The following is a 16,643-nucleotide window of genomic DNA, read 5'->3' as shown; positions in this document are numbered from 1 at the left end:
TCGGTTGATTAGCTGATAATGCCAAATCTGATGGGAATATTAGATCTTCCGTGATCTGCAAGCGGTCATCATAACCCGTCCGATGCGACAAATGCTTTATCCGTCCACAAGGAACGGTCGGAACAGCCCGCCCTCAAGCAGACTTCACGTGGCGACGTGGGATTGGATACTTTTTATAAAGTTCGGAAAAAACAGCGTCGGTCTTATCCACAGCGCGTTCCCCCTCCCCGCCTAAATGTCCGGTTCCCATACTTGGGTCCACCGTCTCTCTCTCTCTCTCTCTCTCGGTACCTCCGCGAGCCCTTCGCGCCGCTTTCCGAAAGAAAGCCGACGACTCCCACCCCCCATCCTACGGCGAACAGCTCACCCCCCTCTGATAGCGAGCCTTTCGAGGCATCCTTTCCCCTCTCCTCCCAACTATACCCATCCCCCTCACCTACCCCGTTCCCCGAATTCCGAGGGCATTTTTGTCACTCCACCGATATAATCTCCGTCCGGTCCCGGACCAACGGCGGCGTCTCGTCTTTATCCTTCCCAAAATTATAATTATTCCCCTCCCACCGCGTCCTTCCGTCAAACCCTAGCCCCAAATCAACGGCGGTGATGGCCCCCGATCCGGTGGACCCATCCCCACCGCTGACGCCAGCAAAACTCCCCGCGCGAACGTCGGCGCACGCGCTCCCCCGGCGATCCCTAACCTCCCCACGTGCTTCTCACGCCCCCCTCCCCAGCCGGCGCCTCGCCGCTCCCCCTTTTACTCCCCGGTCCGTTCCCCGCCGTCAGACAAAGACGAAGCGAGCGAGCGAGAAGGGGGGTAGCTGATCTGGGCCTAGATCTAGAGATTTCTTCTATCTGTGCTGAGATTTGACGGCCTATGGACGGGAGGGAGACGGCTCTGTCACGGCCGCCGAACCCGGCGCTGCCCTACCGGGAGGACTGCTGGAGCGAGGGGGAGACATCGGCGCTGGTGGAGGCCTGGGGCGACCGCTACCTCGAGCTCAACCGGGGTAACCTCCGTCAGAAGCACTGGCAGGAGGTTGCCGACGCCGTCAACTCCCGCTGCAGTGCCTCCGCCAGCCGCCGCCCCCCCCGCACCGACGTCCAGTGCAAGAACCGGATCGATACCCTAAAGAAGAAGTACAAGATCGAGAAGGCCCGGATCGCCTCCGACGGTGCGGCGACGAGCCAGTGGGCCTTTTACGACCGCCTCGACGCCCTCATCGGATCCTCCGTCCCGGCCAAGAAGCCATCGCCGCCGCTCGCCCTCCCGCTCCCCTACCACCGGAAGGGCTCCCCCCTCCCGGCCGCGACGGCGGCGGCAGCGGCGGCCGCCGCCTCCCGCCCCGCGGAGAAGCGCCCGGTGGCCGCGCTCGCCGTCGATGACCCGTCGTTCTTCCGGAGGGCGGCCGCGGCTGCAGCGGCGGAGTCGGCGGACGACGAGGAGGAGGAGGACTCGGGGTCGTCGGCGAGGTCGTCGTCGAGGTCTGGGAGGGGGTCGAGGGGGGCGAGGGAAGGGAAGGGGGACGGGATCCGGCAGCTGGCGAGGGCGATCACGAGGTTTGCTGAGATCTATGAGAGGGTGGAGAGGGCGAAGCAGCGGCAGATGATGGAGCTGGAGAAGCAGCGGATGGAGTTCGCCAAGGGGCTGGAGTTCCAGCGGATGCAGAGCTTTGTGGATTCCCAGGTCCAGCTGGAGAAGATCAAGCGAGCCAAGCGAGCAGATGTTGGTGAGCCACTCGGATCTACTGTCGTCCTGCCCTCATCTTGTCTTATTTATATATCAAGCAGATAAAAATCAATATTTTAATATATTAGTTTTTTTCTGATTTATGGATCGTAGATTCGCAGGCACTCAGCATCTAATTTACTATTAAATTTCCTTTCTGTATGTTAATTGTATCCTTCCCTACCCCCGCCCCCCATTTGCCTTTTTTTTTTTTTTAAAGACAAGCTTTTACTTAATGATTGGTGAAGAGAGGCACTGGTTTGGACTAAAGCTACTTTGTTGATGGGAAGGTGATTGTTGGATGTAGTTATCGTTTTCTAGGGATTTGTTGTTGGAAGGAGTCTATATGGTAAATGATTTGTTGATCTGATGATCTTGTCGATCATCCTTTCCCTATGTGGTGGAGCATTTGTGTTGTCTTATAATGATGCAAGGGTAGACAAATACTGTGCAAAGTTTGAGATAAATAGAGCCTTTTTAAGTTTTTTGTGGGGTATGCTAGTTCTAAGGAAGATCATGATCTTTATTCTGGTCTGCTTTTTTAGATTTTAAGCATGTAAAGTTTTTAGCTACACTTTCTATAATCTGTGTTTTATTCTGGTAGATGATGCTGTGTTAGAAAACTTTAGCGAGGTCTTCTCTTTTCTTGATTTCTCTAGACTGTAACATGCTGTACCCGAGAGGTTATGAAATAAAATAACTTGGAAGGATTGACAATTCCAGTCACTGAATGAGTTCAGTTGTTCCGTGGGCTGTACGAGAGGCGTGAAAGTTCTCACAAGGTTCATACTTTTCAAAATCAATGGATGAAAAGAATTGAAGCTACCTTATTTCCTGCCCTTACTCATGGATTCTATACAGTCTATGAAAATTCATGTTCCCCTGGACTTGAATATGCAGTCAGCTACATGACGCTTTCCAAAAAATAATGTTTGTTGCAGAATATTTTATGCATATAAATGATTATCTTTCACGAATAAGCTATCTTGCTGCTATGGTGAGAGTAATTTGGTCAAAACATCATTGCAGCAATTGGATCAGGGTCTTTATTGCTATTTTATGCATATGACTGCATTTTTCTTTTGAATTACTTCAAACAAAAATTAAAAATGTTGAGATTCCATGTTATTCTCATATGCAATAATTACACCATGATTTGTGCGGTAGGGTTTTTAAGTTAATGGTACCATGTTGTTTTCTCTTTGTTTAACATCTAAGTGATATAAGATTAGAACACCAACCTTCTTTTTTACCCCTTGTCACTCCTTTTCTCTTTGTAGGCCTTGCTTGGGCCTTGGGCACATTATACAAGTATCATGTATCTGGTCCATGTCAAGGTTTTCTGAAAAATAGTTGGGTGGAGAAACACCTCCTTTATGTGAAGAAGTCCTTATTAAGATATCACAGATACATCTGGTAGGAGCATAGGCATAAGTGTTACCAAAAGAGTAGAGAAAGGAGATAAGACTTTTTTGATATGGAGAGGTACATGGAAGCTTGAAAAGGAGATTTATGCGAACTATTGCTAACATGATTACAATTCACAATTATAGCAAACTTTTTATTAGAAAAAAAGGATTATCCTATTGTCACACACTTTCTTTTCTATGGATACGAGCAAAACCTCTTGTTCCATAAGTCAGCATTATTAATTTTTGATATCGGTAATGCTCTAATACTGGATCCTTTATGTGATGGTGTGAGAAATGCATTTAATTGAACTTGATAATCAAGGTTATGCAAAGTTATTTGTTCGCACATATTGATCTTCTGTTGTTGAATTTCCATAGTTAAACTTTATGTCTACCTATGTGTTATTAGGTGCTTAATTTGTCGACGGCAAGTGGCAGAATGATTTTTAGTTCAGCCAACCGCTATGAATTAGTTAGGCTTGTTGAATACTTTGCTAAAATTACAGAAGCCAGTTCCTTATGTTTCATACAAGCTCTTTTATTGGAGGCTGATTCTACATTTGAGATGGAACACATGTTTATGTTTACCATATAATGGATATCTGAAAATATGACATCTGTTAAATTACTGGGATTCTGCTGTGCAGATTACTTAAAGCACACACCCATTTTGGACAAAGTCTCTCTCATACCTCCCCACTTACCTGTGGGGCCTACATGGGATGGGACACACTTGTTTGTTGGCACACTATTTAGTGAAGGGGCGTTGGATTGGGTGCTCTGTGAAGTGGCTGCCTAACGTGCCTTTTAGTTTCTATCATTTAAGGTTCTTTGTTGTTGATACCCTTCGACAATCCATTAATGTTTGGTAGTGGCATTGATCTTTGTAGCTAAAATAGGTATAGGAGTATTTGAAATATGAGAGGTCATTACTCCAATGTTCCATCTTTTTAAGTCTCTAATTAGGATAAAGGAGATTGCTCAGTGAAGAGGCAGGATAAGGTAATACAATTAGATAAATACTAATTGAAACAGCAATATAAAAAATGATAACTAGGTGGTAATGGGTCTTCCTTTTTTTTTCCTCCAATTCATGGGACGTTCCGAGTTAGAGTATTGAGGTTAGAATTTAATTAGATAATAAGGGGCCCATTGCTTGGTGCAACATAAAAGGCTTGGGCTGACAAGCACAATGACACGAGTTCGATTCCTGAGGCAGCCACTTTGTACCAAAAAAAAAAAAAAAAATCTTGGTTAGGTCTGTCCCCAATTTTTCCCTACTAGGACCCCAAATTGCCTAGACCATAACCGGGTAATTTTAATTAAATGATAGAAGTTGGATAAGTAAAACCAGCTTGAGTTTGAAGTATGTAATAGGAAGGCTTTCTAGGTGAGTTGAATCCGCCTTCTCTTTGAAAATCTTTTTTGATGATACTACAGATGATTATTGGCCATCTTGAAACCTATTTCTGTTCAATTGTTAGATTTATAATTTAATTTGTGGTCATAAATCAACATTTATGTGTTGAATTTGCTAAAACATTTCTAGTGTCTATAAGGGGTAACTACACCAACATGGTACTGTAAAGTTAACTGTAGATGAATGTCATTTTGCACATGAAGTATTCAAGACTTTGAAGTGTTCAAGAAATTTCAAGGAACAGGGTACATATATAAGAAATGTTTTGGGGTATATTAACGCAATGATATTCTTCAAAAGTGATCTTTTTAGATATTTCATGTGCAGTTGATTGTTACTTGAGTGGAAGTTGATTTACACTTTTCAATTCAATGAAATCAAAATAATTGTTTTTTATGGAATGCAAATTTTGAGTTTTGTCTTTTAAGCAATTGAACTGCAGCCACATCCATACCCATGCACATACACATACACATATTTGCACGGAGAGATGTACATAAAGAGATACATACACACTATGCATTATTACCTTATTAGGTTCATTTTCATCCAATTGGATGATCTGTGCTTGTGTGTTAGTGTCTTGCTAGAAGTAACTCTTTATCAATTGTCAGGAGGCAGATGTCATGCTGTAAATGAATCGTAGAGATTTATTATATTGTCAAGAGGCCTACACTAGATTGTTCATCAGCAACAAAGCATGAGCTTCAGATATGCCATTTTAATTAGAAAGGAAGGTGGAAAACTATCTTCTGATCATGCATGAATAATCCTGAATTATCTCTCTCACCATTACTTAGAGATATTGTTGCTTTGGAGTGTGATTGGCTGTAAATTTAATATATGATCATTCAATAAGTCAAAAGTAATTGTTCTAATTATGTTTCTAGATCTTCATGAGGGGACTATGTGTGAAAAGATTGACAGTAATAGTGATAGAGGGGAGAGGAGGGAGGGAGAAGGAAAGGGAGGGAGGGAGAGAGATAGAGGGGAGAGGGAGAAAGAGAGGGAGGGAGAGAGAGGCAAAGGGCTAGAGAACCGTTGTGTGGAGGAGACGGAGGCCGGAGAGCTGCCGCGCGGAGCAGATGGAAGCTGGAGAGCCGCCGCGCAGAAGAGGTGGAGGCCGGAGAATCGTCGGAAAGCCACAGAAGAAGGGCTTCCTCCGGTCTCCTGTTTTGTTCAAAACAGGGGACCGGAGCGAGCCCCTCTTCCGCGCGGCTCCCTGCTCCGCGCAGCATCTCCTTGGCCTTCGTCGGACGGCTATGGAGGCCGACCTTTCTCTTCCTTTCTCTCTTCCTCCCTCCCCCGCTCTCTCTTTTCCTATTTTTACTTCTCCTTCGGCGCGTGTCTCATTTTCGTCGCCGTCTCGGTCCGCGGCCGATACGGCTCGAGACACCCCGAACTGGGCGGTTCGAGACGGTTCTGTCGACCTTGCCCAACAATATGTAAAACTATGCTTACTCCCCATGAGGTTTATTTTTATCCAATACTTTAATTCATAACTTAACAAAACATTAGTCAAATTGTTAACTTTTAATAGGACCCAAATGCCACATCAGAAAAAATTAAAATAATCAAAATAACCTTGCAATTTTTTTTAAGGTTTATGTTTATTACACATACATCCAATATTTTGTAAAACTTACAGTTACACCTAGTTTAATTGACAACGTTAGTGAAACCGTTTATCTATTATAAAAAGTTAAAATTATCTTTATAAAAAAATAAGGTTTCTTTTTTACTTCTTCAACTTTCCAATCTATTTGAAGTCTTCCGTGTTTAAGAGTCTTCTTCTCTTTGAGATTGAGCGGTTAGTGTTTCTTTCTTGCTTCGCCACTTCACCATGAGCGTCTCTTTCCAACGAGGGGCTGACGACAAGCTTTCTTTCCAACTGGCATCCGGTGACGAGCATTCTTAATTTCCGACTATAACTGGCAGCGAGCGTCCTTCCTGATTAGATTTTATTCTCGCTTCTCCGCCCAGCCCACCATGTCATAGAAATCGAGGATGTTGGTGTATCATTTGCTGATTCTAAGTTTTACTTGTCCAATACCATAGACAATTTTTTAACATTGTCGTTGGGGATAAGGATCCAAATTAGTATGTGCATGAACTTTTTTTTTGGAGGGTGCGTCAATTGCAGTTCTATGGCCTTGCTTAGATCATGAACAGGTTGGCTCAAGTGACAAAACTCTTGATACTAATTTTCTGCAGCAGAAAATTTAGAGGCATCTACTTGCTCGAGAGATTTAGACTGCTTTTCCTTGGCACATAACTCTTTTTTGATAATTCATCAGTATCAGACTCCAGACCCATGGCGCCTCATGGTTGTTCTCCTCCTTGGGTTGATGTTATATCACTTAAGCCTAGTTTGGTCATTTTCTAGTTTTTTTTTTCTTATGTGGCATTTAGGTCCCATTTAAGTTAACAATTTGGCTAACATTCTGTTATGGGTTAAAGTGTTGAATAAAGCTAAACCCCAAGGGAATAAGTGTAGGTTTTTAAAACTATTGGAGGAGAGGCATGGTGGCGTCGAGGGGGGAAGGGGAGGTAGGAAGGGTAGGTAATTTGGGATTTTGGTTTTTTTTCTCCTATTACTAAGAATAATTGAGCTTGGGGCTGGGGCCTAGGGCTAGTGATCTTATCAGTTACAATCTTAAAAAAAGAGAGGCTTGGGCCGAGTTCGGTCCGGGTCGATGTGAACCCAAGCCTGGCCTAATTTCAGGCCTAATCCGCCTCGTCGGGCTTAAAAATCAGGCCTAGGCCCATCCAAATTGCTCCAGGCTTGGGCAGGCCACTCAGGATTTGAACAAGTCTAGGCACAAGATCAACATCTCCAACTTTGATAGTGATTTTCAAGAAATGGTCTCGTATCATTGTTTATTTAGTATGAAACATACCCACTATGCTGTTGCAAAGTCAACTACTCTAATGACTACAAGAAAATAGCAACTCCAAGTTGATGCTTGATACTGTACACAATGACAGTCATACAAGTGCAATGCTTAACCTTATCCATAGCTATGAATAATTTTCAAGTGTCCAAAATGATGCAATTCTCTGCATGGAATGCATACTATCCACTTTGTCATTCTGTCCAATAATGACACTTGCGGACCCTTCTAGCTCAAAAGTCTATGTGTGACATGGCTATTTAACTGTTTATGACCATGTGTAAAAGAGATAGCCATGATATCTCAAAATTATATATTCAATATGCCAAATGGCTTTTAGGGCATACCTTATTTCCAACAAGGGTCATGCAGTTACAATGAAGACATGCGTCTGCGACTTGGTCTATTGACTTGAAGTGGTGATATGATATGTTTGAAGTCTAAATAGAAGGGTAGATTGGAGATAAGTTCTGTGATAAACTGAGTATTTTAAATGTTTATGTAAGCGCCTGGTGAATTAGAGTAGCACTGAGAAGATGGAACACCTAGGAGTAATAACATAATGCATTAGTTTAAAACTTGAAGTACAAGAAGCCTACAAGAAGGTCAAAGCTCCTTAGTTTCGGTTGGCATGAGTTGGTTTAAAGCAAGTGCTCTCTTTTATTGAAGTCAAGAGAAAAAACTACATTTGGATTGCGAAATCAAGCTTGTAAAATTCTATATAAATGTGGAAGTGCAAAATCTTAGCTCTCTATCATTGTAGCACAAATTTGTATTCCTGGACCAATTAGAATGCCTGCATTATCTTGGCTTTTATACGCTTGCTTCCTACAAAGATGGGAGGCAGTGCCTTGTATTAGAGCATTTAAAGTATAGATGAAGTCATTTCTCTGGCATTCTTCAACCTCTTACCCAAGTGATAGATTGACAAGGGAAACCATGTACCTGAGTTACTGCATTGATGTTTTTGAGAATTAACCACTTTGTGTACTCTAAAACTCCTTCCTGTTGATTATCACTGATTTTGAGATCATGAACCTATTGTAAAATCACACTTTTGTCATGTGATTCTCTTGCCAAAATCTGACAATATTCTTTGCTCTGATGATGTCCCCTAGGAAATGCTGAACAATTGGTTCTTTATATGAAAAACTTCAGAAGCTAGTCTTTAGGCCTATGAAAATATAGATAAAGTTCCCTATTAAAAACTTATGCATTTTGTTTAGCATATTGGATGTAATTGTGCTTAGGGTTGTGAGATAATATTATATGATGTCTAAGGTTTTGGCCTGCTGTTTTCTAGCAGATAGTTTTTGCATGATTTATATTAGATTATAAATAAAACTACTATGAGTGTGAAATCTACATATGCTCCACTATAGCGTTCTAGTTTGTTATTACAATAGGAACTGAGATTTGCTATACAGACTTTTGAGTTTAATCAACAATACTTATTGCAGTACAAAGTAATATTTTTCATCTAAAGAGGTAGATGCTTGTTATAATTCTATTTTGACAAAATTTATTGGATTTTGCGGCGCTCTCGTTATCAATGATTCGAGGGAAGCCACTTGATTGTTGTCCATGTTATTGTGAAGGAAGCCAGACTATTCTAACAAAATCAACTCATTTTCCATCATGAAAACTAATGCCCTTTTCAGAGTGGTGTTAACAAAATCAACTAGTGGTATTAACAAAATTGACATTTTCAGAGTTCCCTGGTGTAACAACCTAGGTCCTCACTCAAAAGGGCAAGCTAGAAGGCATTAATTGAGTTCCTTGGCCTTGTATAAGTATTCAAGATCTCCTTTTTGCGCAATTAATGCGAGACTAAAAACACGCCCTATGGTTTATTACATACTCTCCTCGTTTATAAGCTTTGGCATCTTCTCCAGATTTAGGATCCATTCTTAAACATAAACACAAGCTGCACCATTTGCTTGTGGGTAGTTTCAAAAGAGTCGATGCTACAGTATTCTTTGAACCACATGAACCATGGGTTAGGCCTGCTTTGATATCATTTGTAATAACCAAGAGTTCACCAAAAAGGCTAGGTAAAAGGTATTAATTGGGTTTCTTAACTTTGTATAAGTACCCAAGATCTTCCTGGTGTACAACAAATGTGAGACCGTACACTCACTTGCATGGGTCCTAACACATGGTTTGTGCAGTTAATACCGCATATCATGATTGAGGATTTCTACTTTGGATGAATGTGGCAACCCCCCTCCCCCCCTTCTCCTCTTTCTCTGCTTTTCAGAATTCAATATGCGTAGTGTTAAGCTGAACAATGTAGTTGGGAAGTTATACAAAATGGTTTGCTTTTGGAAATTATACTATTAGAAATCTTTAGGGTGTTAGTAGAGAAGTTCTCTGTATTTTCATGCAGGCCTTGGCACATGATGACATAATATGATTACAGTTTACTGTATCCTGATGCCCAACTTGAATTGGGAGTTTGTAGATGATTTCCGAGGTGCTGCCTAGAACTATGCAAATCATGCTATGATAGGTTTGTCTTGATCTAACCTACTAGTTATATTGGTGAACTGGACATGCTGCACCATGTCTGAGATCATGATTTTCTTGCTCTAAGCAAGTTGAGTGGGTTTTAACCAGTAATAGGATTGTTGGGCTTGGTACAATCCTATTGCAGCTATTCACGTATAGGTTTGAGGTGCCTAGCCAAAATAGCCCATACATCAATTGAAATGTAAATAACTAAAGCCTTTAATTAGAGATTGACCTGCATGTTTATTGATTAGCACTTCAACATGATTATCAAAAGAAAAATGTAGATATTGTAGCATTGCTACAGTTGGGATGTATTAGGATCAGCATCGGCAGGCATTAGACTTGCATAACTATGACCAAATGGGCCTTACTGGACTATATATGTGTATGCTACCGTGTACTGATTTTGAATCATGAAACATCTTATTTCTTTCTGTAATGCAGTTTGGGTATCAGCGAATTTACTGTTGCCAACTTGATAATATTGTCAATATCTTTTCTTGCTTCAAATATCTCTGCATTAACTCAATAGTGAAATCAACTCATTATTTTCAAAATTTCATGATTTAGATTTTTATCGTTACATTTTTAATCTAGCTTATGTACTGTAGTTTGGTACCAGCAAACTTACTGTTGCCAACTTGATAAAATTGTCAGTATCTTTTCTTGCTTCAAATATGTTGGCATTAACTTGATAGTGAAATGAATTCATTATGTTTAAAATTCTGTGATTTAGATTTTTATCGTAACATTTTTAATCTATTTTTTTGTGCCTATTTTTCAGATTACTTGTAGTTTCATCAGTGGAAAGATTTATTATGCTATGGGATGGTGGCTCTTGTCGGGAGTTGGAGTACTTGATTCCCTTTTATAGGCTCCGCATTGGTGGAAGGGGTGGCGTATCACCACTGCCATTTCTTCTGGAAAGGTTTTTGTCGGCTACTGGAGCACTTTAACTTATAAGAAACCAAAAGAAGGAAAATCTCCATAAATTGTAAGGCATCACCGATTACAAATGTCGGGTTTTGCTCTCTATGAATTCTAGATCAATGTGATTATCGACATATTAGGTCATCTAATGCATGTTAAATTAAGCGTTATCATCCTTTGGTGCGCTGAGATGTTGATGTGTTTTGTTGGAGTTCCTTGCGCTGCCATTGAGCTTATTATGGAAGAGGTAATATTTTCAGAGAGGTTGGTAACCTGGAATCACGAGCATGTTATAATAAATTAATCATTTATCTTGTGAATTTCTTTTCAGGATTTGGTTCATCACAGGTCTGGTTTCACGCGGTACTCTCCGGCAAAAATTATCTAAGCATTTTTCAATATTTTATAATATTTAAGGGGCTTTAATCTGGTAGGATAATAAAAGGTCTGTTCTTAAATGATTGAAATTTTTACTGATAAAGTGGGAAACCTTGGCTGCTGATAATGGCGCAGCTGTGACATTGGATTTTATCCCATTTTCTGTTCAACTAGTTTGCACCGGTGAGGGCCTTAATGAGCCACCGTGATGTCATTTTGATGGTTTATCAGGCATCTTATTGGCTTTTTTGAAGTTTCGAGTAGATGGATCGGAGTCATCTGACGACTAAGCCTGAACATTTGATGAGCATATCCATGATAACAGAATTGCTATCAAAATCTTTGCCATGTTATTTCGTGCATCATTGTGGTTACGCTAATGCCTGTAATTGTATGCTAGCTACGCTTCTTGGAGTTTGAAAGCTTCTCTCCAGAATTTCGCACTCGGTGCCCCCCTTCGATTGCTTTGCTTCATGGACGCAAATCTGTTGGTGCGTTAAAAACAATTACAGTTGCTTAAAAGCTTTTCTGAAGTTCGTTCACTTTGGTCTTCGTCGAATCTTTATCTTCCCATCTATTTGATTCATTAAAACAGTCAAAATTTTATTTCCATGCGGTGCAACGATATCCTCCTAAATGGAAGCATGAAACCTGGAGACAAGAAAACATGGGACTGGACATAAACCAACCTCCAGTGGCAGTATATTTCCATCTTGAGGCCTGATTCATGCTGTGGATGGCATGGACTCCAACCAGCTCTTGGATTGCCGCACTTGCCCTTTTTCTTGGTCAGCTTGTAAAGTGGGAACGACCAAACAAGCCTGCAAGCTTGTGAGAGTTTCAATGTGTACGTTCTGCGAGCCACGTTCGCACAACCTGTCTGCATAAAGAAAGATATCTAGTAGGAGACATGGGTGGAATTGCCGTCTGCATGCAAACATAGGTTTAGCAGCACTGTAACCGTTATTCCTAGTTGGATTTCTTGGATCCATAGGACTCATTCACTGTTTGATTGATAGTATTCAGCTAGTCATAGCGAAAAGATATCAAATCAACTATGGGTCGCTTGGCAACTAGTTGAGATCAGTGTTGCCTCAATTGCCGCCACATTAGGCTTGGAATACCGCAATATAATTTAAACTATCACTTGGGTGGCAATGATTGAAGCACCCTACATAAATTTTTCATGAGAGAAAACCCGTGTATAACATTTTTGTGCAAAGTAGAGGCTGTTGGTTGTCTCCATTCTCCCTCTTCTCCACTGTTTCTCTGGAAACAAAAAGATGATAAAAGATGGGATCAACATGCCAAAATCTTTGAATCTACTATCAGCCTCAAGTATGTAGGTTTGATTCTAAGAGTCTAGATCAGCACGCCACTTCAGACATTCCAATGCTGGCCACGATAATATACTTTCGCTGTAAACACATGAAACCTAGCCTATCAGCTATATGATATCGATCGGAGTCCGGCATTTTAGATTAAACAATGATGTTTAAATGGCAACTTAATGAAATGATTAACTTAAGTGAAACCTTTAAGTGTCGCTAGATTTAGTTGTCTACACACAGTTGGTCTAGTGGTAGAATCTTACCTGCTATGGTATGGGTTCGACTGGGCTGGTGCATCAGTTGTACGTTGTTTCTAAAGGGTGACCAAGGTTTTGTGCCTATTCCTACTTAATAATTTCAGAATTTTAATCATAAGAAATTTTTTCTTTTTTGTGTCAATTAGCTTCAATAAGTGCTTTGTAAAGCAACACAAAAGGTATTGGCAACTCCGAGCCATGGGAGAATGTCTCGTATGTGTTGACATAACTCACACATTCAAAGGATGTGTGCTACAAGGGCTCTTTTGATGCTACGCCATGATGAATAAGGAATAATATTTTTCTAATTTTTAAAATTAATAAGAATATATCCAAGAATAACAAAGAAAAAAATTGTAGTATATAATAAATATAATTTTCTTATAAATCTATCTCAATAGTCAAAGATGGGACATGTTATTTCAATAAATATAATTTCTTATAAATCTATCTCAATAGTCAAAGATGGGACATGTTATTTCAATAACTTATCATCTTGTCATAATATGTTGATGAAAATTGGAAAACTATATACTCAACATACGTCATCGCTGAAGGCATCATATGTAACTTCAGTTCTAAGCATCTCTTACATAAAACTCTTAGAAGATTTCAATCCTTTTCCGACTAAGAGACCATATATCCCTCTAGTTTTGGCCCTCCTTTTTATGATTCAGAGAACATTGTTCTCCCAAGTGCCTCCTCTCTGAAGAACCTGTCATTAATCCCACCAAACCCGAAAGGGAACATATGGATTCCTTATTTCCCATCAGCAAATGTTGGGTATCAGATGCACACCCCAGAAAGGATGGGAACACCTGGCCCACTCAAATATGAGCCAAAATCTGCAGCACCAAAACTTTGAAACCCCAACCTAACCCCACTTGAAGTACAATTTTGGAACAATTGGGTTGGTCTAGGTCTACTCCAAGTGGTTCGATACGGTTTGATATGTGCATGGACTAATTTGGGTTGCGTAAAACTAGATCCAAGGTTGATAAGAACATTATATGCTTGACAAATTTTGAAAGAATTGGGTTGGTCTACTCCAAGTGGTTCGATATGGTTCGGTAGGTGTATGGACTAATTTGGGTTGCATAAAACTAGATCCAAGGTTGATGAGAACATTATTTGCTGGACCCGCAACCAGGTTGGAATGTAATCAAATTCTATATATGCTTGCTTCCTGGCTGCATTGTCCAAAGCATCATCTTTTTGGGAAAAAAAAAAAAAGTTTGTTTGGGGAGAACCTAATCGGCCTTTCATTAAGAAAAAGAAAAGTCCGAATCAGACAATGTTAAGAGGATTGTTTTGATAAATCCATTGTGATTATTTAACTGCCAGACCCCAAAATGGATGGATACAGCATTAAAATAAAAAATTGTTGAGCTAAAACAAACACAATATCTATTATTCAACTGTAAATAGGCGTTGTGATGTCATGTATGATAGCAAAAGGACAACAAAATATATAATTCATTTGCTGTTATTCATGGATAAGAAATAATACTAGCTAGATTCTAATAGCAACTATTATGAACATTATTCAATAGTATTATGAGATGCCTTGATAGCAGCCATTATTTAGTGTAGTTCTTACCTCACCAAAAAAATAATGCAGTTATAAGTAAGCTTTAGCAGAGGTGTGCATGATCCAAAGACATGCAGCCTGAGAGCAATTAGGTCAAGTTAGGCCTGTCTGTTGCTGCTTTCGTTCCGTGGACCACAATGTCTGCAATGAAAAAACCCTAGAATACATTCTATCAAAGCTTCTTTTTTCTTTTCCATGTGGCCCCAGATGGACTAGTTTAAATTCTTTCCGGCATGGATGTGATGTCGTCAAGGAATGCGATGATATTGGCCGATATATTAGAACTTATTTTTTTCCCTTCTATACTGCTCTAGTAGACATATGATGCATGCTTCTCCAGATACACGTTTGAGTAGAAATATTAGATAGTTGCCTGCCAATGCTTTGTTTACAACTTCCTGCACATACACATATGATTAAAGAAATAGGCCCTCACCAAACCAACACAATAATTGAAGCCACTTATCGTGCCTTCAAGAATGAGACAGTGGATCTACATCCTCTCGACGATAAATTAGTCCAAATATAAGATCCTTGTTCAACTCAGAACATATCATGTGAACTTAGTAATGTAATGGATTTGTTTAGTTCAATTATAGAGATTGGAGACCTTCAATATTGGAAAAAGAAAGAAAGAAATAAAGAAGTATATAGCAAGCTGATTAAAAAAAATAAACTTTGAATTAAAAAAGGCACTTGTGCAAGTGCGCTTACTTTCATATCTATAATGCGCTAAACAAGTGCTCTGATGTACTCTGTCGGTGGAATCCTTGTGTAAACTTTTTCGTTTTTCTAGGCAAAGTATTTTTGACTGTTTGATTAATAAATTGGAATATGTTCATTAAGTTTTTTTTGGAGTTTATACCCGTGGATTGTAACTTAGATTGTGCTCCTTAATCCTGCACCACTCAACCTTCCCCTAAAATGAAGAAAAAGAAAAGCACTCCACAAATATATTAGAGGACGTTCATCTGCATGCACGCACAAATATATTGGAGGAAGCATTTGACTGCGTGATCTATTAGGAATGGACTGAAAAAAAAGGCTTTTCACGTAGAGCCTTTTGCAGTACGTGCCTTCTATAGAGGTGAACAACTTGAATCTGTGCACCATTGTTACACTCAAAAAGAATAAAGCAAACACTGAGAATATTAGAAGAAGAGTTTCTGAAAATGCAACCCATAATATGAGATAAACTGCGGTGACAAAAGAACCAAGCTGACCTATCGAATTGAAATAATAGCTGTAGTTAAAATTGATGACTACGATAAAATAAAATGCATGGTTAAATTCTGATGCAGAAGTCAAAAGAACCTTGAGTTGACAACGAGCGAGGGAGGGAGGCTTTGGTACTCGTTCTCTGATGACAAAATTACGTTCTCTGATGTCTTGTTTATATTTTGTGGCTTTCCTGTCTGATTGACGCCAGCGTGAAGGAAAGAAAGCTTTGGCACGCCGGCTGCGGGCCAGGACTGACTCATGGCGGCGTCTCTATCCACCGACTGCCGAGAAGTTTGGGGGCCGCCATGGGAATTGACCGCCGAGAGAGATGGGTCAAATAAACTACTTGGGATTTGTTTGGATTAAAATTTCTATTTATGAATTAGATCAATACAATGAAATTATAAAATATTGAGATTAGATATTCATAAGTATTCAGAAATAATTTTAAAGTAAGTCGGAAATTATAGGTTTGGATTAGGTGGCATTTTGGAGCTTCTTGGTGGTGTTTTTTTTTTTTTTTGTTAAACTTGATTGTTCATATCCAACGAGTACATGTGCATCCCAAAAAATAAAATATTACAAAATTCTAAAGAATATTTTCAAATATTTAAATTTCCACTTCATCCAAATTAATCCAGGCATGCTAAATAACCTTATGTATATGAGTGTTTGAACAAAAAGTTTTTGTGCACAGCTGCTCGCTGTACCTTTTTTTTTTTGGGAATGTTACGTTCGTGCTTCAAAGTGTTCCTTTTTAATCACTGTTTTTATTTTTAATTATGAAAAATATTGGATTCGGCTTCTTATCAAATAAGTGAGGCTAGTGGTCTACTCTATCCAGCTAGTTGGCTTATTGTCGTATCATTCCTTGAGCATCTTTTGACTTATGACCATTGAGTTTGACCAGAAAATTTTGGTTGATTAATATATGAGGGATAGGCCTACAAACAAGTAAGATCGGGTTAA

The 16,643-nt window shown here is 39.9% G+C and overlaps 1 protein-coding gene across 1 annotated transcript; it reads left to right on the top strand.

Annotated features, from left to right (window-relative positions):
- Nucleotides 1-245: 245 nt before the first annotated feature.
- On the top strand, nucleotides 246-11,069 carry LOC103709530 (trihelix transcription factor ENAP2-like). Its single transcript, XM_039131619.3, has 2 exons — nucleotides 246-1,727; nucleotides 10,751-11,069. Exons 1-2 carry the CDS (start codon nucleotides 875-877, stop codon nucleotides 10,759-10,761), a joined length of 864 nt encoding a protein of 287 aa, XP_038987547.1. The 5' UTR covers nucleotides 246-874; the 3' UTR covers nucleotides 10,762-11,069.
- The last annotated feature ends 5,574 nt before the right edge of the window (nucleotides 11,070-16,643 follow it).

Source organism: Phoenix dactylifera, chromosome 9 (genome assembly GCF_051530095.1).
Source record: "Phoenix dactylifera cultivar Ajwa chromosome 9, Ajwa_hap1_PhDact_Kaust_v1.1, whole genome shotgun sequence".
Classification (NCBI taxonomy): domain Eukaryota; kingdom Viridiplantae; phylum Streptophyta; class Magnoliopsida; order Arecales; family Arecaceae; genus Phoenix; species Phoenix dactylifera.
The sequence above is the reverse complement of the archived record's forward strand: the minus strand, read 5'-3'. Positions and strand labels throughout refer to the sequence as shown.

Coding starts and splice junctions, on each gene's coding strand:
- LOC103709530 (XM_039131619.3), top strand. CDS start 875: ATGGACGGGAGGGAGACGGCTCTGTCACGGCCGCCGAACCCGGCGCTG.